The sequence below is a fragment of the Rattus norvegicus genome, chromosome 6 (genome assembly GCF_036323735.1).
Source record: "Rattus norvegicus strain BN/NHsdMcwi chromosome 6, GRCr8, whole genome shotgun sequence".
Taxonomy (NCBI): domain Eukaryota; kingdom Metazoa; phylum Chordata; class Mammalia; order Rodentia; family Muridae; genus Rattus; species Rattus norvegicus.
Genome location: NC_086024.1, coordinates 45,878,327 through 45,904,616, shown reverse-complemented (window position 1 = coordinate 45,904,616; position 26,290 = coordinate 45,878,327). Strand labels below are relative to the sequence as shown.

At 42.5% G+C, this 26,290-nt stretch overlaps 1 protein-coding gene across 4 annotated transcripts in view; it reads right to left on the bottom strand.

Moving 5' to 3' along the window:
* Nucleotides 1–26,290, bottom strand: part of Nol10 (nucleolar protein 10) — a 92,295-nt gene that overhangs the window by 49,451 nt on the left and 16,554 nt on the right. For 2 of the 4 annotated variants that reach the window (XM_063261889.1, NM_001014076.1), the window contains 10 exons: nt 24,325–24,402; nt 22,785–22,822; nt 21,546–21,682; nt 20,806–20,871; nt 18,867–18,927; nt 17,126–17,211; nt 11,639–11,717; nt 10,411–10,560; nt 6,561–6,627; nt 352–404 (listed from right to left, as the gene is read on the bottom strand). In XM_063261889.1, coding sequence (XP_063117959.1) covers nt 352–404; nt 6,561–6,627; nt 10,411–10,560; nt 11,639–11,717; nt 17,126–17,211; nt 18,867–18,927; nt 20,806–20,871; nt 21,546–21,682; nt 22,785–22,822; nt 24,325–24,402 — 815 coding nt within the window. Of the gene's footprint in view, nt 1–351; nt 405–6,560; nt 6,628–10,410; nt 10,561–11,638; nt 11,718–17,125; nt 17,212–18,866; nt 18,928–20,805; nt 20,872–21,545; nt 21,683–22,784; nt 22,823–24,324; nt 24,403–26,290 lie in introns of those variants that run through there. The other 2 variants (XR_005505511.2, XM_063261890.1) reach the window with 2 other exon arrangements.

Genomic DNA, 26,290 nt, shown 5'->3' with positions numbered 1-26,290 from the left:
ACCACAACCCGAGGAACTGTATTAAAGGGTCATAGCATTAGGAAGGTTGAGAGCCACTGCTCTAGACTCTTAGTTTTTATTTTCACTTCTGCTTAGTTCTAGATTCTGAAATACTCCCCAGCAAAACAAACAACAAAGCGCATCTGAAGACTACTAGATTTCAAGCCCACGCTAAATAGCACGAAACAGTTGGCCAGCAGAATACTGAGACAATACTTTACTGGGCCGCAGAGCACCCTAAATTCACAGTGAATCTACAGTGCAGCAAAGCCACACAGAGCCCAGAGCTGTCAACACTACCAGTTCAAACACAGAAACTCTCTCTCTGTGCCTGCCCCTGCTGACTCTTACCGGAATGTAGTAAATGCCCATCTTGGGGGATTCATTGGCAGTAAGAATCATTCCTAAAAATAATACAATGAACAAGTTAAACAAATGAAGAGAAGTACCCATCTCTACAAAATGTAAAATGCTTGAGTTGCCCTTTAGTCAGTCTTGCCTTTCTAGGCAAGAGACCTCTGCTGTAGGAGCTCCTGACTCCCTGTCTGTAACTACCCAGGCTTTATGAGCTAAAGCCATGAGCAGGCTCCAGGGAGGCACTCAGCTCTACACTAGGTCTGGGGAGTTTCCAGCTTCATGCATAGGATACACAGTGTGAAAATAAGAGGCTTCCCTCCTGGAATCAGGAGTCAAGGAAGCAAAAGGCCCAACATTGGAATTTCTGACTTAAACTTCACAGCCAACTGCAGACCAAAATGATTATACGAGTATTATATAGAACTCCCCCAAAGACACCATGTCAGAGTCGGAGAGATGGTTCAGTGGCTAAAAGCACTTGTTGTTCTTGTGAGGAACCAGGTTCAGTTCCCAGCACACACATGATGGTTCACAATGATCTATAACTGCAGCTCCAGGGAAGCTGATGCCCTCTCCTGACCATTATAGGCACCAAAAGTACATGTTGTATACAAAGATAACATTCTGGCAAAATATTCACACACATAAAATATTTTTAAGACTCATATGTCACTATGATCATTTTAGGGAATTTTGAAAGAATGAACCATTAGAGAAATTAATTTTAGTCTCCATGGCATCCACATTTCAAGAAAGCAAAACCAGGTTGGAGGGCAACTCTATCATTCAACAAAGGAGTTCCTATAACAGAAACCCAGAAATCCATAATTTGTTGACATTTTGCTACTTCATGTCAAGTATTAGACAGTTCAATTGCCAGCAAGTGTCCCCAAGTGTCCTGAAGCACCTCCAAGGTGGCAAGATACTCTACAGCCAACGCTCTCACGACAGCAGCCAGCATCAGCCAGCATGTCCCGACCCTTAACAAGGTAATGCAGGTCCCTTCATAGGCTTGTACATGATCTCAGCAAGCAGGGCTCCTTCAAAATAAACATCACCAGCCCCATACAATGTGGAGCATAAACTCCATTCAAAACAGATAAAATGAAAAGGCGTCTTCTGTCACCAAATAAACCATTAATTAGTATAAATACCACCCAACAAAATGAAAAAGAATCCCACCCTCTACATGGGATCTGCTGGGTCGCCTTCTTGCTGCTTCTAACGTAATGTCAAAATAGCAAAGTTGACTGCAAGAGCAGCACAAAGGCCACTTGAAACTTAAGACCCTGGAGTTCCTGTAGCCACTTTCTCTAATGAGCAGTAGTGTTTTGTTGAGGAGACTGGCATTATGGACAGCATTTCTACTCAGTTTCTCAAAATGCTACTGCTTATTGTTCCTGAGACAAAACAGAGAAGGAAACGAGCCCAGCAACTGGAGTCAAAGCCTCTCTCCTCTGACGTTAAGTGCTGACAGAGATCTGATAAAGCAGCCCCCCTGGGACACACGCCCACATCAGAACTCATCTGGGTGTATGTCATGGAAAGGCTCACCAACACTCAAAACACAAAACCAGAAATTGTTTATGGCAGGTATGCTCGGGGGAGCTCCCTGCACCATCTGCAACTTGCTACCAAGCTGTGAGATAAAGTACAGAAAACAGAGCTGCTTGTAGGCAGCTCAACACAGCAGTGTCAAGAAAGGACAAAACAAAACCACAAGCATATCCCAATGTGAGATCGCTTTGATAGCTATTCATCTTTACTGTGGTGTACAAAAGTACCAATCTGCAAAGGGTCAGAAGGTTAAAAGCACAGAGAAAAAGAGGAAGGCAATGGGCCAGTGGCTAGCCAACCTGTTTGAAAAAAAAAAAAAAACACTACACTAAAACAGACAGCTTCGATGGCATTCTAAATGGCTCAAGGCAGACATTCTGGGAAGAGAGGCAGCAGGGACACATCTGTCTGACCTTCAGCTTCTCAATGACATGGGGAACAGAAACTCCACTTTGTGAGCACTATATACAAATGTCCCATGGTTGTTCTTCACACCACCGTGCCAGAGGATGCTGCTGGAGACAAGAGCTATGGCATTTCCCACAGTTGAGCTGGTCTCCTGCAGCTCTGTGGTAGGTGAGAAAGCTGAGAGTCATAATGGGTATAACTAAGCCCGAAGTGGGTCTTTCTCAAGTCCAAAGCCCACCTTCTTCCCTTTCTACCAATGGCTCTGGACCTCTGGACCTGCTGTAGCAGGCAGTGGCAGGACTCACATGTGTATCCTCTTTACACGCTTCCTGTGTCATCGTGTCATACACACTGGGTCCCAGAGCTGTGCTGCCTCTGACAGTGCCCTGACCTGCAGAATGGATGCTCCGTGTATGGAAACCACGTAAAGGGCTGGCTGCCTGAGCAGCCAGGTAAGGTTCAGAAGGCAAAATCATTTCTCAATACTCTGAGCTGCCCTGCAAATACAAAAAACATTACTAAACGAGTGTCACGATTAGGTCTGAATTACTCCAAAAATGAGTGTGTGAAAAAGAAGGTGGTTTTACCTTCTCTAAACTAAGATTAAGCACACAGTAATAAAGACACAGCACAGAGTGGAAGGATGATGGGTAAAGCCAGCGCAGAGCACAACCTCTGAGCACAGCAAGGAGCCCAAGCCAACCAGGAGGCCAGCATACACTACAATCGTCTTGTGAAACAATTATTGGCCTGGTTGGCATACTCCTCTCAGAGAAAAAGGCCATTCCTTTCCAAATCACACATGATAAAAGATTCCTGAACACATTGAACCAACTTTACCTCTCCACACAGATAATCTGCAGGAATGAGACCTGACATGCAGGGCCTGCAGTCTGGCTTCAGGTGAGGCCATGACTTTTTTCCCCCCAAAATACAAGGTTTCTCTGTGTAGCCATGGCTGACCTAGAACTAGGTCTGTAGACCTAGTTTACTGACCTCTGTAAAAATAATTTTTACTTTCCTGGTGTAATTGTCATATTGGAGGCTTACTGTCTCTGTGTACTAACTTAGGCCTAGGCCTGGAAGCTTTTAGCCTCTGTACAATCTAATCTAGGTCTAGAATGTTTTCAGCCTGAGACTTACTGCTGAATAAGCTCACCCTTTCTAGTGGTTTCTGATCTCTGGCTGGCTGGTCCTACTCAGCTGCTCTGGCTCAACTCCACCTCAAGCTGACTGATTCAGTTAGCTTGCCTAGTTTCTCTTAGTTTCTTACTAAACTGCTCTGCTTGGTCCCATACTAACTTTGGCAATATGTTATAATCTTCTGTTTTTGTCTGCACCCTATCTCTTTATTACTGTTCCAGTAAAACTGCCTGCCCTCTCTTCTGCACTCTCTCTTAAGTAGGTTCCTTTCCTCCCTCTTCTCACTAGAGTTGGGCATATCCTATTCGATTCATCACTTTGTCTGCCAATCAATTAGACATCACTTTCAACTGTGGGTTGTTCTGTCTACAAACTAACTTTATCCTCATTGTTTAGGATTAAAGGTGAGCACTAAGGGCATGTCTGTATTCCAGCCAAGGGGATTAAAGGTGTGTGCTCAGAGTTGAGCCATAGTACAACTAGAAAAAGCTCTTTCCAGTAAATATCACACTCTCAGGGTTCACAGTGTGATCAAATATTCTGCAACATACTGCCTCCCAAGTGTTGGGATTGAAAGTGCATGCCACCAAACCGGCTTGTCCATGATCCTTGACCTAAACACACTTCACCAAGCAGGTGGACCTCACTAAATTCTATCAAGTTGGGGGATAAATTCAGTCAATCCTTCACTGCTACTTTAGGTTCAGCAAGGGACAGAAAACGAGCTAAGTGACACTAGGAGGAACAACCACACATATTCAAGAGACAGATACTCTACCAGAAGACTGGCCTGACCTTATGAAAGTTAACTCCATGAGGGAGTGGAAATTCTGGGTGTGTGTGTGCGTGTGTGTGTGTGTGCGTGCGTGTGTGTGTGCGTGCGTGTGTGTGTGTGGGTGTATGTGGATATGTGTGTGTGTGTGTGTGTGTGTGCGTGTGTGTGTGTGTGTGTGGATATGTGTGTGCGTGCGTGTGTGTGTGTCTGTGTGTGTGTGTGTGTGTGCCCGTGGGGTGCACTGAGGGGAGAGGAGGAAGTATACTCCAGAGTGAGGTCCGCTTATCACTCTCCGCCATCCTTTCAGACTGTTAGCTTCTCTTAGTTTCTTACTAAACTGCTCTGCTTGGTCTCATACTAACTTTGGCAATATGTTCAATCTTCTCTCATCTACCAATTCTTTGTTCTCCCCCTTTTTCATCCTCTCCTTCACTGGCCTCACTCACCTTCTATGTAGTCCAGAATCCATATAAGGGTATTTCAATATCTTAGCACCTTTCCTTCAATAAGTCCCTAAATTCTGCAGAAGTGACCACACACCCATCTGCATAATACGTCACAACTCGGGGTTGGGGATTTAGCTCAGTGGTAGAGCGCTTGCCTAGCAAGCGCAAGACCCTGGGTTCGGTCCCCAGCTCCGAAAAAAAAAGAAAAAAGAAAAAAGGAAAAAAAAAAACAAAACAGCACAACTCTTACAAATAAAATGACAAGGTTTTCCACTGCCTGCCTCTCCTCCCTAAGAGCTTGTAGTCTGAGTCCATTTCAGAAGGTTCTAACCAAGGCCCTGTGTGTACCAGGCAGGTAACTAACCCTGATAAACTGCCCAGCTCCTACGACCACTCATGGTGTGAGAAAGACAGAGAGCTGGGCATGCTGTCACCAGCCCACAATTGCAGTACTCAGAAGGATCATGAATTCGAAGCCTGGTTGAGCTAGAAACTGCTTCAGGGAAGCTGCTGGAATATATAGGGAGACTCTAAATAAAACAAAAATAAATAGCAAACAATAAATAAATAAACTCAAAAGCCAGATAGAAAGGATAATTGTGGCCAGTCGCTGACAACAGAGGGTCATAATATGGTAAGTGACAGACTTGCCATTCTCGCTCAGACTCAGTGCGGTGAGTGAGTCTGCTCTTTCCTCCAGGCCCCAGCTACAAGACCACAAGCTCTGTGTCAGGTTCTACTTGAGCATCAGTGAAGCCTGGTCCTTCGATACTGCTGTATACAATCCTGGGAAGGGTCTCCATTTGCTCTTCCCCCATTGCTCTAAATGGAATGGCTCCTGCTATTTCCAGTCTCCCATGTCCCCTTGGGTGTTCATATGCATTCTGGCTTCTTCAGTGATCAATCTGTACTCACTTAAGAACATTCTTACCTGCTTACCTAGACACATATGTTATGGTGTACCAGGCGTTGAACTGTGGCAAACAATCCCTTCATAGCCACTGCCTGATACTTAAATGCCAGAAACACACATGTGCTGGCTTGCTCAACTCAGGACATTACTTCTTGAGTACTGCAGTTCTAAGCCAGTCCACTTCCTACCTGTGTGGGGCCTCTGGTGACAGACGGAGCCCAGCTGGTCAGGTGATGACCTGCACCCACCTGTCCTTTCACTTCGGCCCTCCTATGACCCTGTTACTCTTCTGATGTTGTCTTCTTGGTGAATCACCTTACCCACAAAGCCACTCTAATCCCATTCAATGACTGCCTTCCACACAAGCCCCTGAAGCATCCCCTGCTTCTCAGACCCACCCCCAACTCTGGCTCATGATTCCCTGTAACGCACTAGAACAGTAGTGTTTGTGTATATGCAGCGGGACATTTCAGATTTTCCTTTATACCCTGTCAGCAGAATTATTTGCATGTGTCTGTCCTCAGAGGACATTGAGAGTCATTCTTTTCTCAGACCCCATTTGGGATCTGCCCTGAAGGTGCTGCTCAATCTTGAAACGTATCATATAATTTGCTGAACAGTACCTGATGCAGAGTATCCTCAAACCTTTATTACCAGGTGACTCCATCCTCCTTCAAATCTCTAACCTCAATTTCCACATGCCATTACTAATCACATAAAAGAATACACCAAAATAGCATTTCACCTGCCACCTGCCTGCATTTGTTACTAGTTTCTACTAATAGCTAGGCGGGCTGAGCACTGAGTCATAAGAGCGCCCTTTCTGAATCATCCAGACCACTTCCTGTTCTGTCTTCTTCCAAGTAGATGAAAAACGCAAGAACTGTTCTGACCAATCCGAGTGTTATCTTATGAAGCAAATGCAGTTTAACCTCCAGTGCAGGAACGCGCGTAAGCCTACCTGAGCTGGGATAGAGGCAAACATCATTAAGGTCATGTTCCGGCTCCAACGAAGTAAATATCTTCCCCTAGAACCGTAAGCAAAAAGTGAATTACTGAAATTATCAAAGACAGCTTTTAGCAATGGCACATAGAGAAAATGAAATGGAGACACAATCCAGATAGTGCCACATAGAAAAAAGAACCTAAATGGGAAAATCTTACTAGTCTTGTCAGCATACCAAGTGCTTGTTTTAGAAGTGAAGAAACTGTGGCAGAGAGTTGGCCTGTTCAAAACAAAACAGAAGACTCAAAGTCTCAGAGGTGCCAGTGCACAGTAGAAGGTGTCAGGGTCAAAGGGAGGCTGTGCAGCAGTGCCACCAAAGAGACAACGAAGCACAACCCAGAATCCTGTGAGGCCAGAGCCTCAGTCACTGTACTGTGAGACTCCAACATTCCACCTTAAGTGCGGGGAGACATCTACTGCACTACTGAAAACTAAGAAGGCCCAGAAGTAGGCAGGAGTGGAAAAACACAAGGAGAAAGAGAAACAAGGAAAGCAGGTCACACAAAGCCAGGTAATCTGTTAGTCAAGAGGAAGCATTTAGTCTTAAGAAACAAAAAGTACCAAAATAAAATTGATTGCTGTAATTACAGCATGATGTCTTCCGATGGGGATGCTGACAAGTTCTGCCAGCTCTTGCAGAAGACTGACACCAGGATGTGGTGCTCCCAGGGCAGAAGTGGGTGGAGCTAAAGATGGCTAAATAACCAGGCAAGATGGTCATTTCAAGGTTGATGAAAATCAGTAGCCAAGTTCTCATTTAACACAGTGAAACTTGCTTAGCTATCTCCCACTGAAGTGGGAAGGAGAGGACAAGGAAAAGAAGAGAACAAGAACTATGACAGCAGGGACCAACAGAGACAAAAGGGGCCATTGGTCCCAGAGGACCACGGCACAGGAAACACAGCAGTAAGGGGTCTGGAAGGACACATCCAAGTGGAACTAGTCTCTGGCTTGGGTAGGATGGGAGCCAGATCAAAGGAACACCTTCTTTACAGTATCTTGGGCATTCTCAGAAGTAAGAGCCAGTGTGGTAGCACACAATTATAACCCCAGCATTCAGAAAGCAGAGGAGTCACTTTGAGGTGTGCTTGGGTTACAGAGTGAGGTCCAGGTAAGCTTATCTGCACAGTGACATTATCTCTAAATAAATAAAGTGTATGTACTTATACAATTAAAAATAATCAATACGTCTACTTATTGCTATTGTTGTTGTTGTTGTTATTATTATTATTATTATTATTTTGATCTTACTGTATAGTCTCACTGCATAGTCCTAGTCCTCCTGCAGCCTAGATAAGTACACCCTGTACAGATAAAATCTCCCAGGAGCCCTCAAAACCCCCAAACTCAAAGCCTGCAAAGCAGAAAGTTTAACCCCTGCAAGCATCAGGGTAGTGTTTCCAAGGATTTGGGAACACCTTGAATTGGTCATCTGTGGCTAAGTTAAACAGTACCTGGGAAGGCTACACTTCAAGGAAGGCTATGAACACCAAGCAGAGCAGAGGGATAAAGCAAGGTCACCACTTCCGGAGATTAAAACACAATTCTTAGAAATAAAATCTTGAGAACTTTTATTTTATGTGTATTGGTGTAAGCCTGAACGTATGGCTTTGCAACATGTGTGTGCAGTGCCTGAAAAGGCCAGAAGAGGGTGTCTGATCCTCTGAGAGCAAAGTTACAGAAAGTTGTGAGCTGCCATGTGGGTGCTGAAAATTGAACCTGGGTCCTGAAAGAGCAGTCAAGTGCTCTTAACCACTGAGTCATCTCTCTAGCCCCAAAATGCAATATTAAAATAACAAAAACAAAAGTCAAAGTACTGGCTAGAAAACCCAGAGTGACAGGTAGCTGGACTGTGCCTGACCTACCAGTGTCCTTACAGCAAACACAACAGCTGCCTATAGAATCCAGTGCCCACTCAAGGCAGTGAGTGTGGAGGGCACAGGCCTTCTGCCCAGTGTCATCTCAGCATTGTTTTTAATTTAACCCTTGAGGCTATAGAATTAATGTATATATTGAAATCAAAATTATTAAGAGTCTGTAAGGCTAAAGAGATAACTCAGCAGTTAAAAGCACTTACTGCTTTTCCAAAGGACCTGAGTTCAGTTCCCACCACCCTGGTTAGGGCAATTCACAAAATGCCTATAATTCCTGCTCCTAGAAGGTCACCTGAACAATGCAGCAAACACATAAGATACACACATATACATGAATAAAACTTTTTTCATTTTTAAAAGAGAATAAGAGAATTACTGTACTAAATTCATTTTACTGATGTAATAAAGTTACTTTCAGTTCTCTCAAAATGGTTTTGAGAGACGTCTCACCATAGCCCAGGCTAGCCTTGAACTTGAATTGCTTTTCCTACCTCAGTTCATAAGTACTGAGATGACAGGCATGAGCCATTACATCTGCTAATACTTAGATTTTAAAAATGAAAAAACTGAGCCTAGGTAAGGTGGAACACACAGCAAATCTGATGTTATCCTGTGCTACATAAAACAGTCTTTAAAAAAAATTTGGGTGGGGGAGGTAGAAGGTGGGGCTAAAGAGATGGCTCAGTGGTTAAGAGCACTGGCTGCTCTTCCAGAGGTCCTGAGTTCAAGTTTCAGCACCCACATGGTGGTTCACAACCATCGTTAATGGGATCTGATGCCCTCTTTTGGTGTGTCTGAAGACAACTACAGTGCACTCATATACATTAAATAAATAAATAAATCTTTTTTAAAAAAAACCTTTAAATTCAATTAAAGCAGAAGGCAGATTAAAATCAGCAATACAGAACTGTGTTACTTTTAAAATAACATTTGAAGTTGAAAGAAAACACTAAAATATTCTTAAGAAAACACTACTTGAAAAAAAAGAAACATAGCTAGCTGGGCCTTGAACACAGGCATGTAATACTACCAACTGGGGGACTGAGGCAGGGGTAATCACAAGCTGATGGTCTGCCTAGGATAGAGTGAGCTCAAGGCCAACTTGGGAAATTACTGAAGCCCTTCTCTTGAAATAAAAGTAGAAAGACCACCAAGGATGTAGCCCAGTAGTAAAACACTGGCTAAGTATACACAAGGGCCTGGGTTCAATCCCTAGAACTACCACCAAAGAAAGGTAGACAGACAGACAGACTGACTAGCATACAAAATTGTTTGAGATGGGGACAGGGTATGAACCTGGGACATGCACTGACTCTGGATTGGAGGAAAATCAACAACTCCCAGAACTACTGGGGAAGTAAGTGAGCTGAAAGGTCCCAGGAAGGAGCCAGCAAGCTGGCTCAGCAGGGGAAAGTGTTTGCTGTGCTGCCTGAATCCAACCCTGGAACCCTCGGTGGAAGAATAATATCCAGGCTGTCCTCTGACCTCCATATAGCACACAGCCATCCTTGCAGGCAGTAGTAATAAAATCAAGATAGTGGTGGCAGGACCAAAGGCTTCAGAGGCAGATTCCCTTTCACAGTGATTTTTCTCTTCATCTAACACATGCTCAATAAAATGTGTGCCAGGGGCCTGGCAACAAGGCTCAGGGGGTAAAAACCCTAACTACCAGCTTGATGACTTGAGTTCAATCCCTCCTCATGGACAAGTGCATACAAATCAGGATGCTCCTTAACTGGAGACAGGCTCGAGTCAGCTTTACCCAAACACAGACATGCTCTGACCTAAGGTTACTGACCTGCTGTTTCCTAGATGGCTACTTAGAACCCCCTTCTCAAGGACCCACAGAAGCCCCAGAAGCACATGGAAAGAGAAGAAGCACTGGGAACAGGCAAGGAAAACAGGGAGCAATTTCAGTAGAAAGTACGTACGGAGTCCTTGTTCCACATTTTGACAATTCTGGAGTCTGCAGACAAAACCAAATCTAGTGAGTCCTGGAAATGAACTGACTTAATGGGCAGTCCATACTGGTGATCCTTAACTAGCAATGGCTTATCTGAGCGAAGATCATATAACAATACCTAAAAGAGAAAAGTTAATTCTAGTCAAACAAACAATTTTCAAACAACACATTTAATACAGACTACTGGAAGGTGGGAGGCAGCTCAGCTACCAGAGTGCTGACCCCATACCCAAAAGGTTCATTCCCCAGCCCAGCAAAACCAGCCACAGCGGCACATGCCAGTAGTCTCAGCACTTGGGATATGGAAGCAAGAAAATCAGGAATTCAAAGTCATCCTTGGCTAAATACCAAGAATGAAGTCAATATGGAGTATAGGAGACCCCTCCCCTCCTCACACATAAGACATACACATGAAGAAAAAGAAAAAAAATAAAAGAGCTGGAATAATGACTGCCACCTACTCCATAACCTTCTATGAACATAACAGCACATTCAGTTAGGGCCTAACACTAAAGTCAGCTCTTGGAACAGTTTGACAACTTTAACCCTAGGAGTAGTTTTTAGGGTCACTAATTTGACAATTAGTGATCTATACTAAGAAACAGATGTTCCTAAGAATGTTTCACTTGTTATAGCAAATCTGTGGCCTGGGACACAGCAGGTACTGCTACAACAAGTGACCTTGAGTGAGCATGGTGGTGCACACCTTTGGGAGGCGGGGACAGGCAGATCTCTGTGAGTTCAAGGCCAGCTGCTTCTACCCAAAGTTTCAGGCCAGCTATGGTTGTATGTCAAGATCCTGTCTCAAAATAAAAAAAAAAAAAAAAATCTCCTTGCATGCACACATCTTGGAAATATTTAGTGAACACAATTTTTACGTGCAGGATTCCCAGGGTCTTCAAAATATGTACTTAAATTCACTGTGACTCTCCAAGAACAGAGGGCTGGTAGAATTCCAAATTTGGGCCACACACTCTAAAAATGCTATTCCAAACCCCTATCATGAATGTCTGAGGACTACCTCGATTCAACTCTAACTCCAAAGGACAAGACTAATCTTCTGAGGTGCTAAAAGGATCTGGTATTCTGGAGTACCCTCTCCACTACAGCCAAAAGAGAAGAGCCTCACTCACTATCCCAGGTGCCTCCAATACATGTCTAGAAAACTGGCTCACATGCTCACAAGTGACATTTACCTGCCCTGTGGATGTTCCAACTGCCATGCTCAAGGCTCCATTAAACTTCAACGCAGAGATGGTGGGTAAGCTGTTTATCCTGAAAGGCAAGAGTTTGTCCTCTGTGACTAAATAACAGAGTCATCATTTATCTTCACTTCAAATCTAACAAGGAAAATCATATTACCAGCTATTTGTTTACAGTCTGTATCCAAACTTTCATAATAAAAAAGACACTTCCTATACAAATGGAACCCCAAACCCACCTTCATCTTCCGTTCTATTCAGACAATAGAACAGTGTTTTCAGGAACTTCTCCAGGATATGTGTATGTGTGTACTCTGTGTGTGTGTGTGTGTGTGTGTGTGTGTGTGTGTGTGTGTGTGTGTGTGTGTCAACATCAGGGGGTCAACATCAGATATCTGTAATACACATGTGCTTTTGAATAGAATATTCAATGATTTTGGAGCTTGCTAGTCAGGGACCCCTAGGGATCTTCCTGTCTGCGTCTCTCCAGATCTGGGATTAGTGAATATGGTTTGCATGTCCCACAAAAAAGAAGTGGACAACAGTTCTGCTTCCGATCCTTATGGGCCACATGCTATTGGCCCTGAGCCCAGTAAACTAAGTCATGTCTTGCACAGCTAGCACTTTATTGAATGAGCCATCCTCCCAGCCCCAAAACATCCCTATCATTACTCAGAGAAACAATTTACCTTGGGATGTGGGTGGGTATGCTTACTTCTGATGTAAATCAATTTCATGGAAGCAGGAGAGAGAGCTCAGTGATTAAGAACATGTGCTGCTTTTGCGAAGAACTCAAATTCAAGTCCCAGCATCCAAGTTAGGTGGCTCACAACAACCTATAATAATTCCAGCTCCAGGGGATCTGACACCTTTGCTCTCTGTAGGCACCTGCACTCATAGGCACACACACACACACATACTCATAATTTAAAAAATAAAATAGATCAATTTCATTCATCTAAAATAAAAGACTAAGACCTAAATTTCTATAGTACTGAAGAACAAAAAGTATGGCTACAATTCTAAAATATACTTCCTCTGCACCAGCTATAAACACTAGTACCAAAAGACTGAGATGGAAAAAAAAAAAAAGAGAGATTAGATCAGAAGTAGACAAGAGCTGGCCATGCTGATGCGTGCCTGCAATCCCAGCACTCAGGAGGCTAAGGTAGGGCTACACAGTGAGGTCATGTCCCACAAAAAGAAGTAGACAACAGCTCTGCTTCCGCTCCTTATGGGCCACATGCTACCAGCCCTGAGTCCAGGCCAGACTGATGCCTGGAGCACTATCAAGGCTCTCCTGCCACCTACAGCCTTAGCCTGGAGCTGCACTGAGCAGTGGCTGGAAAGGAGGCTGCTGCTCCTCTTCAAAATGAACTTTAGAATAACGTCATACACAGTTATTTTCCTACTCCTCCGAGGCTTATTTCATAATGCAATTTTATCACTGTCTTCAGACAGGTAAAGGAATCCTTCAATAATTGTACGGTTTATGTTATGAGAACTTTTCTACCGCTTTCTCCTCCTCCTGGGGAATTGCTAATAAATACCAAATTCACTGACTTCTGCACATTATTTCTTTCTTTCTTTTTTTTTTTTGGTTCTTTTTTTCGGAGCTGGGGACCGAACCCAGGGCCTTGCGCTTCCTAGGCAAGCGCTCTACCACTGAGCTAAATCCCCAACCCCTGCACATTATTTCTTAACCAGCCTATGTAACTCTCCTGTTGGTTCTTCCTGATTTCCAGGCTAGCCTGCTGACTTCCTCAGGCAGACAGTCAATCATGGAAAAGAACAACAGTCTACTCTAGTGACCATTTCTAACTTCTCCACTTTCTAGAATTTACTAAATAACACAAGTGACAGGCTGCAAGGTTTGTAGGAAAACCATAAAACTAAATTAAAAAAAAAATACTGGGTCTAGGGAGATGGCTCAGAAGTTAATAACTGGCTGCTCTTTTAGAGGAACAGGGTCTGATTTCCCAGAACCCACCCATAACTCCAGTTTCAGAGGACCCAACACCCTCTTCTGGGCTTCACTTATGTGCAGATACAGACACTTATAATTAAAAATAGATCTTTAAAAAAAATAAAATACAATAAAATCACTTGAAACTGAATCAGCAGAAAAAAACCCAATGATTTTAACATTTTGGTATTTATGCCTCTGGATGTTTTCCCCTGACAATAAACAGACATGGTCATTGTTCTTTTATAAAAAAATGTTACAAAAATTTTAAAAAAACCTCTATAACAACTGTATGTTTTTCTCACTGAAAGGTGTATCTAAAATGTGTATTTATATACCCTTCCCTACATAAACATACTTCTGAAACAGAATTCTCAAACGCTGAACACTGAGTAAGTCACTGATGGAGAGTTTTCTTTTACAAAATACATCAAATTAAAGTACCTAACAAAACATCATTTTCTGTATAAAGAACTCACCAAGTCTCTGGTAAATATAAAGTACTAAAGTAGGGATGGGATGGTGTAATCTCAGCACTTGAGGGAAAAGCATTAGGAACTTAAGCCCAGTCTCAGTCACCCAGTGAGTTTGAGGGCAGCCTGAAGCTTATGCTTTAATATAAAGAGAAAAAAAAATCACTATCTGTTAAGCAGTCACATAGCTTTAGTTAATTGCTACCTCTGTTCTAACAACAGTAAACTGGGTGTGGTGTTTGTATGTCTACTATGTACCAGATACTCAGGAGAGCTCCTTAAACCCAGGGATTACAGCCTGCATGGATAAGGGAGAGCCTAGCTCAAAGAACAAACCAGGGCCAGAGAGGGCTCAGTGGGGCCAGCCATGCTCCCAAGCCTGACAACTTGACCCACAGGTAGAAAGAAAGAAGAGACTTCTCAAGGTTGTGCTCTGACCTCTACATACATGAAGGTGCATGGGTGTGTCCTGCCCATGAAAATCAATCAATCAATCAAACAAACAAATGTAATAAACTGAAAAGAGAGGAGGAAAGAGTGGTGAGGACGTGCTAGGGAGGAGCCTCAGCTGAAGACAGGGAGACAGTGTCCACTCAATGAGGTGGTAGACACCTACATTTATTTGTATTAGGTTTTCTGTAAAACAATGTAGCATTAACCCCAGAAACTTAGGTTCTAGATGCTTGGGAAATAATCACTGAATTGCAAACACTGGATATACTCCTGGAGGTTCTGGTTGGCCAAATTCTGCTACATAGCATTCTGTTATTCCTTCTGTTTCAGAAACTGCTTAGCATCTTTTGTTACACTAAATATAATTATTTTCAAAATATTTTATCACAACAGATGAAAATCCCTTACCTCTAAAGAACAAAAAAATTCAGTTCAGAATGTGAATCAATTTTCACTTAGTATTTCAACCAGATATATATAATGGTACACACCTTTAATGTCAGCATTTAGCAGGCAGAGGAGGGCAATCTCCCAGCTCAAGGCCAGCCTGATCTACACAATGATTTCTAGGACAATCAGGGATACAGAAATACTGTCTCAAAAAAAAAAAAAAAAAAAAAGTACTCCCATATTTCTAAAGACCAAAGTTAGATGGCCTTTTTCTGTCCTTTCCCTCAGATTATGTAGTATCCCATCTCCTACAGTTATCGCACTTCTACTTGAAACAGCCTTAAGATATATGATCATCGACTCCTACACATCTGTGGTTGCTTCAGAACAAAACAAAGAATCGTGTGAAGATGCAGGAGTGTACGTGGAGGTCAAAGGACAACTCAATGAAGCTGGTTTTCTCCTTCCACCTCTGGGGGCTCCAGAGACTGAACTCAAGTCATCGGGCACACGCCTTTGTTTGATCCAAGCCCTCAGGAGGCAGAAGCAGGTAGATCTTTGTGATTTGAGATCAGCATGGTGTACACAGAGTACTAGGCCAAGTAGGCTGGAGTGAGACTATTTTACAAAAAGAAAATAAACAAGAAACAACAAAAAAGAGAAACAAAGGCCGCTGTGATGCTAAGGGCACAGTGAACACAGAGCACACATCTCGACATATCTCTCTGCTTCCTATAGAACGAGTAAATTATCTTTAACATAACTGATTTCCTTAGTATTATTTTCTTATTATTAGTATATTTCCTAAATGTACTAATTTTTCCGATTCTTTTTTAATGCTGATGAGTTAAAACAAAGTGGCGACTGAAGAGCTGGCTCTGAGGGGACAGCACAACCTGCTGTAGGAGGAGAAGGATGTGGTTCCCAGCATCCACACTGGGCTGCTCACTGCCTGTGACTCAAGCTTTGCCTCTAGGATGTAGTGCCCTCCTCTGGCCTTTTTAGGCACCTGACTCATGCACAGGCACACACCTTATACAAAACCAAAAAACCTTAATATGCATTTCTTGCATTAGTTTATTCTGCATGGAAGTGAACTTCCTGGCTTAAAACTGCTTAATATTCTCTACACCATGTCATGATTAGTGAAGCTGATTATCATTTTAAAATAAACAGTAATCAAGAAGAAGAAATGTTTCTATTATCACTTTAAATGTAGCAGTTTAAAACAAACAAACACACAAGTTTATTTCTTAACCCAGAGTAAGATTTACATATTGGAAAGATGAATCTTTCTAATCCTGTCACTCCTAGTTTGTTTTACACTGTACTGCTTGCTCCTGTGGTCCCGAGGGTTGTCCCTGCAGCTTTGCACGCACCTCAGACACTCATCCTCCTGAGCCGGTCAGCTGAGTCAGTCTTAATTGTTTTTAATCAAAGATGCTCCACATAAACATCTTGTCAAAGGAGTTATGAAGTCCCACCCAAAAGGAATCATACAGAACTCTGCAATAATCTAAGGGCCCTCGGTTTCACTGCAGCCTGCCACCATCAGACGTGTCACGTCACCCTCCCACATGACATCCATGATGGTGTGTAAATTCTCCCTGAAGTACATGTGGACTGCTGGAGAAGCAGTGGATGCTCCAAGCCCACAGAAAGGCTTTTCTGAACTGACTGCAACAGATAAGCCTGGAGCGAAGACCTGCCTGAGGGTGGTCTGCCTGTTCATCCTATTCATCCTACAGCCAACACCTGGGCAGTGCTGCCAACCTCTGCCAGCCCACACTGGTGAGCGGATGATAAAGACACGTCCTTCTTAGTTAAGCTGCTACCTGTGTAACAAATTTTTTCTCTCCAAGTATGTACTTCTCTCTAAATGTTTTAAGCATAGGAATTTGACCAATAAGAACAAGAAAAGAAAAAGTCACCCTTGCCTCCTTCATCATAGCATTCAAAACAAACCTTCTCACCCTGCCCAGTCACCAATCCTGCGGGACTGAAAACTGAAACCCACGCTGCTCTGAGAAGAACTGGAGAGCGGGAATCTCCCTGGCTTGCCCATGGCTTTATAGGAAACACCAGTTTCAGACACGAGTCAGGAAGAGTTCCATCTTCTGGCAATTAATTTCATACCGGCACACTGACTTAAGTCAGAAGGTTGATTGACAGCTCTACTGAAAACTGATTGCTACTTACTCTGAATCTGCTGTGACACTGTTTAATGCACAGTCTAACACACCAACCCTTTTTCTTACTCTTGGATCCCAGCATTCCACTCGACCCTGAACAGAGGAAAAACACATTTAAGTAAAAGCTGCAACTAGAAAACTAGCGAACATTTGCCAAAAATAAGATTTGCTACCACTAGTTCCATGCAGAATCAAAGCTTAGCTTTTAACCTGTAATCCTGGCAGTTGTTGGTGTTTCACCACAAGGTGATCTACTTTCATTATTAAGAAAAGAAAAATGATAAAAAGTCCCAACTATATACATGACCCTTGAGTTGGCTCCTATGGGAGGAAGGAGCAATAAAGACATTTCTATTTTATGAAAGAGCTCTTTATGGTTTCGTCAGTTTGTTTGAATCGATAATCTCACTGCCATCTAGGCTAACCTTGACTTCCTGGGCTCAAGTGACCGATCCTCCTGAGTCAGTCTCCAGAGTAGCTAAGACCACAGGATAAATCTTTGCTTTTATCTGTATTACTTTTTACTGTTTTAGTTTGAGATTTTTGTTTGTTTGCTTGTAGACAGGGTTTCTCTGTGTAGCCCTGGCTGTCCTGGAACTCAATTCTGTACACCAGGTTGGCCTTAGACTCAAGAGATCTGCCTGCCTCTGCCTCCCAAGTTGGGATTAAAGGCATGCTTCACCACACCTAGCTATGTTTTGGCTTTTTTGAGACAAAGACTTTTATAGCCAAGATCAGCTTGCACTCACTGTGTAGACAAGGCTAGCCTTCGGCCTCTCTAATACCTACTACCAAGGGTTGGGGTATGATCTACCATTCTCAGCTTCAGTCCTGTTTTTAAAAATTACATTTCAAATACTTAAGCATGAAATGTCATAATGTTTGTGATTTACTTTCAAATAGCTCAGAAAACCTTTAAAAAAACATTTTTATTTTAAAAAGGAATGTGTAGAATATTATTGCTGAACTGTTTTCTACATACCTAAAGGTGTAATTTCCTTTTTTTAAAGATTTATTTATATGAGTACACTGTAGCTGTCCTCAGACGCACCAGAAGAGGGCATCAGATCCCATTACAGATGGTTGTGAGCCACCATGTGGTTGCTGGGAATTGAATTCAGGACCTCTGGAAGAGCAGTCAGTGCTCTTAATTGCTGAGACATCTCTCCAGCCCATAATTTTCTTAAATACATTAAAAGCTAAAGACTAATTAATTGACTGATTATCTGACTGGCTTGTGTATCTAGACACCACTAGGGACCAAACCTAGGTTTCACAATGCTAGGCAAGTCTCTATTTTTTAATTACGTATACATGTATGTCTGTATGTTGGTATGAGTCTGTGGGTGCATGTGCCCAAAGAGGCCAGAAGATGACCTCAGGTCCCCCAGGGCTCAAGTCATAGGTTGTTGTAAGCTGCTCTACCTGGATGGTGGACACCAAATTCAGGTCCTCTGCAAGAGGAATACACTCGTAACTGCTGAGTCATCCCTCCAGCCTCAGAAAATCTTTTTTGAAATGAAAAATTGCTCAGTGGGTAAGGGGACTTGCTGCCAAGCCTGACAACCTAAGTTCAATCTCCAGGAATTACCCAGAAGAACTGAATCAACTGCGATAAGTTGTCTTCTTATCTCTATATAAGCACAGTGGCAAGGGTGGAATGCACACCCACTAAATAAATATAACAAGAAAAAGACATACTAAAGAAAATCTGAACCGTGTTTGTTTCAGTGTGAACACCCACTAACCTCTATTGTTCCTGTGGCGAACAAGCCATGCACTGTGTTTATGTCACAAACATTGTTCTCCCTAAAGAGTAACACAAACACAGGAAAAAGTATTAGGGAGCATCTAGTTCACAGGAAGAGACACTCAATGAACAGTCTAAGTCTGCAGCACGTCCAAATCCTGTGGACAGAAACATGCAGACTCTCATCCATGAATGAAATACATCGAGGCCTGGGTGAGCTAAAGGCTCGGCTCACAGTTACCAGAACACTGATACCCAGGGTGACACTACCTGCTGGATGCCAGGTAAGAGGCCCTCCTTCTGAAATACTATTCCACCGTGAGAAGAAAGGCCCTTCTATTTTCTTTCAAGGCAAGGCAGCATTCTTAGGAACACAGGCCATCACTATGGCAATCTCAAGACCTGGATGTGCAAACAAAGCTTCATTTTCTTACTCGCTGGGGATTTTGACCTACCTCGATAGGTTACTGTGAGGATTAAATCAAAGAACAAAATGCTCCAGTCCAGAGTATAAAGGATATGTAATAAATAACAGAGGTTATGAACGAAATTAAACAGCTGAAGAGCAGGTAATTTTCCATTATGTAATAAAGTATTAAGAAGTTACAAGTTTTTAAACATAATAAACCAGGGCAGAACAAAACCATCTCTCCAGCTCGGGATTTTTATCACTCCATGTTCTCCTTTCAGAATCCCCTCATAGAGATAAGCAAAGTTGGTAAGCTCTGTATGTATAGATGGGCAGCACTCCAGCTTCCAGGCTGCAGGGCTCTGGGCAAGCCACCTACCCCAGTGCGGCTGCCTTCTGTGAATGGAGACAGCATGGGCCCTGCCTGAACCTGCTGTCACTGTTAGCTGAACAGGTAGAAGGCTGCACAGCACTGGGCATGGAGTGCGCCCACTCTGCTGCGCACTTGCTATTCATCATTATAAGGAGGTGGAGGGTAGGGTCACTCCTGAAGAATTCCTTTTTGAATAAAAGTGTATCTGAGCATGGTGGCAATGACTGTTACCTCAGCACTGTGGAGGCAGAGACAGGAGGCCTGCCACAAGCTGGAGGCCAGCTGGCCTATATTAAATGCCAAGCCACACAGGATACGTGGAAACACTGTCTCAAAACAGAAAGCAAACTATACACAAAAGAGCAAGTATAAAACAATAAAATTACCAAAAAGCTTTTTTTTAAAAGGAAAAGTAATTAAAATATGTAGTAAAGGAAAAAGCAAAAGCAACTAAAAATTTATGTCTACTAATAAAAACATCAAGAATAAAATTTTTAAAATTTCCACAAATTGAGTGTGGTAGTGTACACTTTAAGCCAGCACTTGGGAGAAAGACTCAGGCGGATCTCTTGGCATTCAAGACCAGCCTGGTCTACATAGTGAGTGATATAGGACAGCCAGAGCTACACAGGAAGAGACCCTGTTTCAAAAAAGAAATCAATAGAAAAAAGTGACACAAAACAAATGATAGATCAAAACTTAATACTGAAAGTAAAAATAATAAACTGAGTTTTAAAAGTTGATTTTAAGTTTTATTGTTGTAGTTTTAAGACAGGGTGTCTGTATAAAATCCTGGCTGGCCTGGTCTCCCTCCATTGTCCTGGCTTGCCTGAAACTTGCTATGTAGATCAGGCTGGTCTTGAACTCAGAGAGCCAACCAATTCTGCCTCCTGAGTGCTGGAATTAAATTACAACTCTTTTTTCTATAAGAACTTAAACTTTTAAGAAATCATAGGCTCAGGTGGTGGTGGTGTTAGGAAAAGAAAAGAAACTGAACAACACCTTCAGTTCTGATTAAGAACATAGTTAATGATATTCTTTTAAAAGACAGCACAGGTTGCTGGTTTAAAGCAACTAGGTCATTTGATAACAACAGGGGCCTCTGGCTCCATCTCCTGGGCAAAATATGTGTAGCAGTAGAAATGAGGTACTCACGCAGCATCCGTCTGGAGAGGATTCAGGTACCGCCCTTGTTCTAAGTTTAATCTATAAACTTCAGAGCTGCAAGGGACAAAGACAATCTGGTGAACTACATGCATTTTCCTGGGAGTAAGTATAAACTTCAGAAGCTCATGCACAGCTCTCACTCACAAGTCATCACTCCTGAAAAGCTGATAAAAACTTATTCGAAATCTATACACTTTGCTCAGAATTTGCTACATCTTGGTGGTTAAGATCTGAGACTTCCCGAGTTCAGTTCTCGGCACCTCAGACTGCTCACAACCATCTGTAACCCAAGTTCCAAGGGTCACCTTCCATAGTCCAGCAGTGAACTTACTGGCCTGCACGGCCAGGCTGAGGATCTTAACTCAGGCCCTCATGCTTGCAGAGAAAGAATTCCACCCACTGAGCCACATCCCACCTCTACAACTACATATGCCATTAGTGACAAAACGGCCCACAGAGAAATTCATCACTGATACTGAACAAGACAAAATTATATTATAACACCACCTACTAGAAACTACGTACGTAACACATAGACTCTGTGTGTGTGTGTGTGTGTGTGTGTGTTAATCCCTTTTTCTAAGAGTAATTCCCTTTCACAGTAATGACACATCACTTTCTCTATTAAGAGCACTTGCATAGATAAAGTCTACAAGTAATCTAAGAAGAGAAGCCAGCTAGCTGTGTGGGAGGTGGGAAGGGGAAAGTAAAAATAATCTCATCAGTACCTTGCACCTACGAAGTACAAGTCACAGGATGGATAGTGGTAAGAGAAGTCTCGGCCGAACTTGGGAATTCTGGTTTTGTAGTAAAATCCTGATTGTGAGTGAAATTCAATATATCTGTCGTTATGTAAGAAGACAATCTGAAAAGGAAACAATCAAAGCTTGTTTGCCTAACTTTCGTCATCTCTAAAACTACCCAAGCAAGAAAATCTCTCATCTCTCCCCCTGCTCACTCTGTACAAATATACAGATGTGTGTACACATGTGCACATTTAGCATATGACAGAGGTGTATATGAAAAGCTAGCATAGCATTTAAATGCAAACCTATCAATACCAGAAAAAGTTATAAAATCACCAAAGTCCTTGATAAGCAGCTACAACAGCTAAAGAACAATCTGTGCCTCACAGTTGGAGGAACTGAAGCCAGAAGGAAAAGCCACTTCAGCTACGAACTCAACTTTCTTCTAAGATGCGAGTGACATTACAAAGTTTGTTTTGCTGAAATCCTTTTACCTGGGGAATATTAAAGGCGCCACACACTTCCCATCATTCCCATTTTAAACTGAGAAAGGCTTCCCTAACAACTGAAAACCACTGATGATGACCACGAAAAGTCAAAGATGGACAATGGTATCAGAAAAAGTCTATTCAGTTGTGCTCAAACCTGCACCAGAGCACACGACAAGAACTGAACAAACTGTTGGCTTCCTTTTCTTGTATCAATAAGGAAATGAAGGCAAACATGCCTAGGCTAACATCAATAATCAAAACCACAGATCAAGACCATAGGTACCTAACAAAGGGTGACTGCTACCAATCCCTTAGAATAAAGGGGAGGCCCCAAGATGCTGAGAACCAACTTGACACTAGGTTGACCAAAAGTTCGCTCCCAATTTTTTTTTAAAGATATTGCACAGAAAACGATATACTACCTATTATTACACAGTGATTTTTAATTTAACACAGGTAATATTTATTTATTAGAAAAATAAGTTCCAGAGCTGGAGAGACAATTCAGCAGTTAAGAGCACTTGCTGCTCTTTCAAAGGACCTGGGTTCAGATCAGCCGCTCTCAATCACCTGGGGATCTGATGCCCCCTCTGACCTCCAAGGACAACTGTACACACACAGACAGAGACACATACACATATACATAAAAATAAAAAAATATATTTTTAGAAAGTAACTTCCCACTCAATTCTTGAGCATAGCAAGTACGAGCCAATACTACAAAACATACCTTTGAATAGTCGTCTGATAAAATCTCAAAGGTGACAACTGAAAAATAGAAAAAAATGCAATTATCCACCAGTGTTCTAACAAAACCACAAACTTCGTGTGAGGATTCTAACTGGTTTTAACTGGTGAATAATTATACACAAATGCTGTTTGTCCTACTTCTCCGTACGCCAGGAGGAATATTCCCACTGATACTAAATAGGAAGTCATTACTATCGTCTAAAGTTTCTTACAGAATTAAAGTAAATTTAGAATGATTCCTAAAAATGTTTGCCATAGTTTTGCTGAGAAGTTCATAGTAGTATTTTAGACTTTCAAATATAAACTAAAGAGCAGCCTTTAAAATGCTGCTTTAAAAGGCTGGGTGTTCAACTGGTGGCGCAGGACTTTACTCCTAGCACTTGGGAGGCAGAGGAAGGAAGATCTCCATGAGTGTGAGGCCAGTCTGGTCTAGACATGAGTTCTGAACCAGCCCTGACTGCAAAGAGAAGCCCTGTCTCAAACAAAAAGAAAGAAAAAAGGCAACGGTGTTCTTTTACTCTTTGTGTAGAGTGTACCTCTACTCAAAAACAGAGTGAAAGAGCACTTGTTAATGGCGTACAAAGTTTTTATGTTCTCTAGAAGCAAGGACGAGACCAGGGCGATATGCTGGTAATTCTACACAGCGCTGTATCCCATTTATGTCTTCTCCATTGATCCTAAACACTGGGCTAACTGACCAAAGCTGCCATTTTAACTTGCTGTCAATGTAATTCTGGAAATGGCCCCTGTGACCTTGACAGGGTGCAATGCTCCCTGGTGAGAGTAAGGGTGGAGCTGTGAGTTATTGATGCACTGCTCTCTGAGATTATGTTATACTATATGACAAAGGGGAAAGATTTGTTTAATCATATGAATCCCTTAAAAGAAGTGATTAAAAACATTTGTTGTTCTTCCAGAAAACCCAGGTCCAAGTCCCAGCACCCACATGCAGCTCACCATCTGTAACTCCAGTCCAAGTGGATCAGATGACCTCTTCTGGCCTACTGAGGTATCAGGCAAATGAATGGTGCATACATAAATATGCAGGCAAAACACACCCATACACATAAGGGTGTTTGTGTGTGTGTGTGTGTGTGTGTGTGTGTGTGTGTGTGTGTGTGTGTGTGTGTGTTTTTGAATGGCTAAGCAAGAAAGAAAGAAGAGGATTTGAGGTCTCTAGCTGGGGCAGAATGCTGGCAGCCTTACAAAGCAAATGAAGTCCAGCTGAGAACCAGCAAGAAACCATAACCTTTGTGAGGCTGGAAGCCTACTTTATACCAGCCTTAAAGATAAGAAGAGCCCACCTGGCCGACCTCAAGGGTAGCCCCGTGCAGAGCCCAGAGCATGGTTGTGCAGTTTGCAGTCTGTTAAGAGCAGCACCATATTAAACTACTTCATCTACAGCGACCAAAACCACTGCACAACCCACCCCATTCTACCATACAACCCACCCCATTTTAAAGAGCAGTGCAATGGACAATTATGAAAAGCTATTTATGAGCTTAGAGTTGGCCTCTTACCTTCAGAATCCAAGCACCTTTCAAATTTCAGGGATAACTGATAGGTGTCATAACACCGGACTCGAGGCTTATATGTTCCTATAAAAGAAAATCAGCATGATGCAAAACCAAAGGTTACAATTTATGTAGCCACATCCTGTACAACTGGTGCATGTCCTTTCTGTCCTGAGATAAGACAGTTATCCCTAAATCAAAGAATAGTCCCACACAAACATCCCAAAGAGGACAACAAAGGGAAAACAAGCAAGCCATGGAGAATGAAATATAAATACCCTAGAAGATTTACAGTAATCCAGTAAAAGACAGAAACAATCAAACAGCTTAATGAGACAAAAAAAGAAGCTTAATATTTGTGTCAGTGAAAGGGTTAAAAAATTATTCATACACTAACCGATTCAACTTCCCTGATAATGTCCAATACATGTAAGGTATGTGATGGAAATTCACCTTGAAACTATATTTCAACTCACCCCAATTTTGGACTACAGAAACCTAGCCACAGGCATAACAGTTACAGGAAGAATGTTTGCTGCAACTTGTGCCACACATGGCCAAAGATTAAAAGCAAACAGGCTCCACTGATAGAGCCCTGCTTAAATAAACGGTGGTTACCCCCACCAGGAAACATGTAGCTCACAAAGATGAGCAGCGCTGTAGCACCAATAACATGCTCCCAAAGTGTACTATGCAGTCAGTTTTCTCTTTCCACCACGTGGGCTCCAGGGATTGAACTCAGGCTTCTCAGCAAGCACCTTTACCGGCTGAGCCATCTCAGCAGCCCCCAAAATGATAAGGGAAGTGAGTTCAAAGACCAGAGGTGAAGACTGCAACACAGTGTGTATGATCCCAATTCTGTGAAGCTAAAGGCTGCATAGGGACAGTGGGCAGAGTAAGTGCAGACACAGCAACTATCTGGGGATGCTCACATCTTATGTCACATTCTTCTATAATGTTTGCATTCCAAATAAATGTACCATGCTTGCAGGGAGGAAAAATAAATATCATTTTTTTTTTTTTGGTTCTTTTTTTTCGGAGCTGGGGACCGAACCCAGGGCCTTGTGCTTCCTAGGTAAGCGCTCTACCACTGAGCTAAATCCCCAGCCCCTAATAAATATCATTTTTAAAAACCAAAACAACATTATAAAAAAACAAAACAAAAGGAAATAGTTGTCTTTTTTTCTTTTTTTGGGGGGGGGGGGTTCTTTTTTTTTTTTGGAGCTGGGGACCAGGAAATAGTTTTCTAGCATGAATCAAAACTTAGGATTTCATTTAAAAAAAGAAAAATTTAAAAACCAAAAAAATATACCTAGCATGGTAATGCACGCCTATAACCCCAGCACTAGGAGGCTGAGGCAGAAGGCATATGATCTCAGGCTAGAGAAGACATCCTGTTTCCCAAAGTAACAGGACAGCAAGTCCTCCCAGAGCAGAAAAGCATGCAGACTTTGAGCCCACCGATAGATGATGACATCTATGTGATGGGCCTTAGGAAAAACTACTAAGATATGCAGGGCCTTGGCTTTGAATTTGAGTTTGTTTTTCCTTTTATTTCTGCATTGTCAACAAGGTTCACTTGCATCATCTTGACTCTCAGGGAAAAGGAAATGAGACAAAAACATGCATGTGGATAAAATCAGCACCTCTGTTTCCATTTCCATCCCTACGTATCGTAAAGTCTAAGAAGGTGACTGAGACATTGCTCAGTCTCGAGAGCACTTGCAAGGCACTCTCAAAGCACTGGGTTTGGTCCCCAGCGCTGATGAGAAAGAAAGGAGTGTGTGAATCTGGCCTGACTCTAAACTGAATGCTTCCAAAAGTAACCAAGAGGCTGCTTTGCTCTGTGACAGACCACAGTTTGTACATGCCCTGGTCTGATTCCCGAAGGTAGTCAATTTCCCAATCTTGACTAAAATTATCTCCAGGGATAAATTTTATCCATCTTGTTTTTAGTCACAAGTCCCAGAGC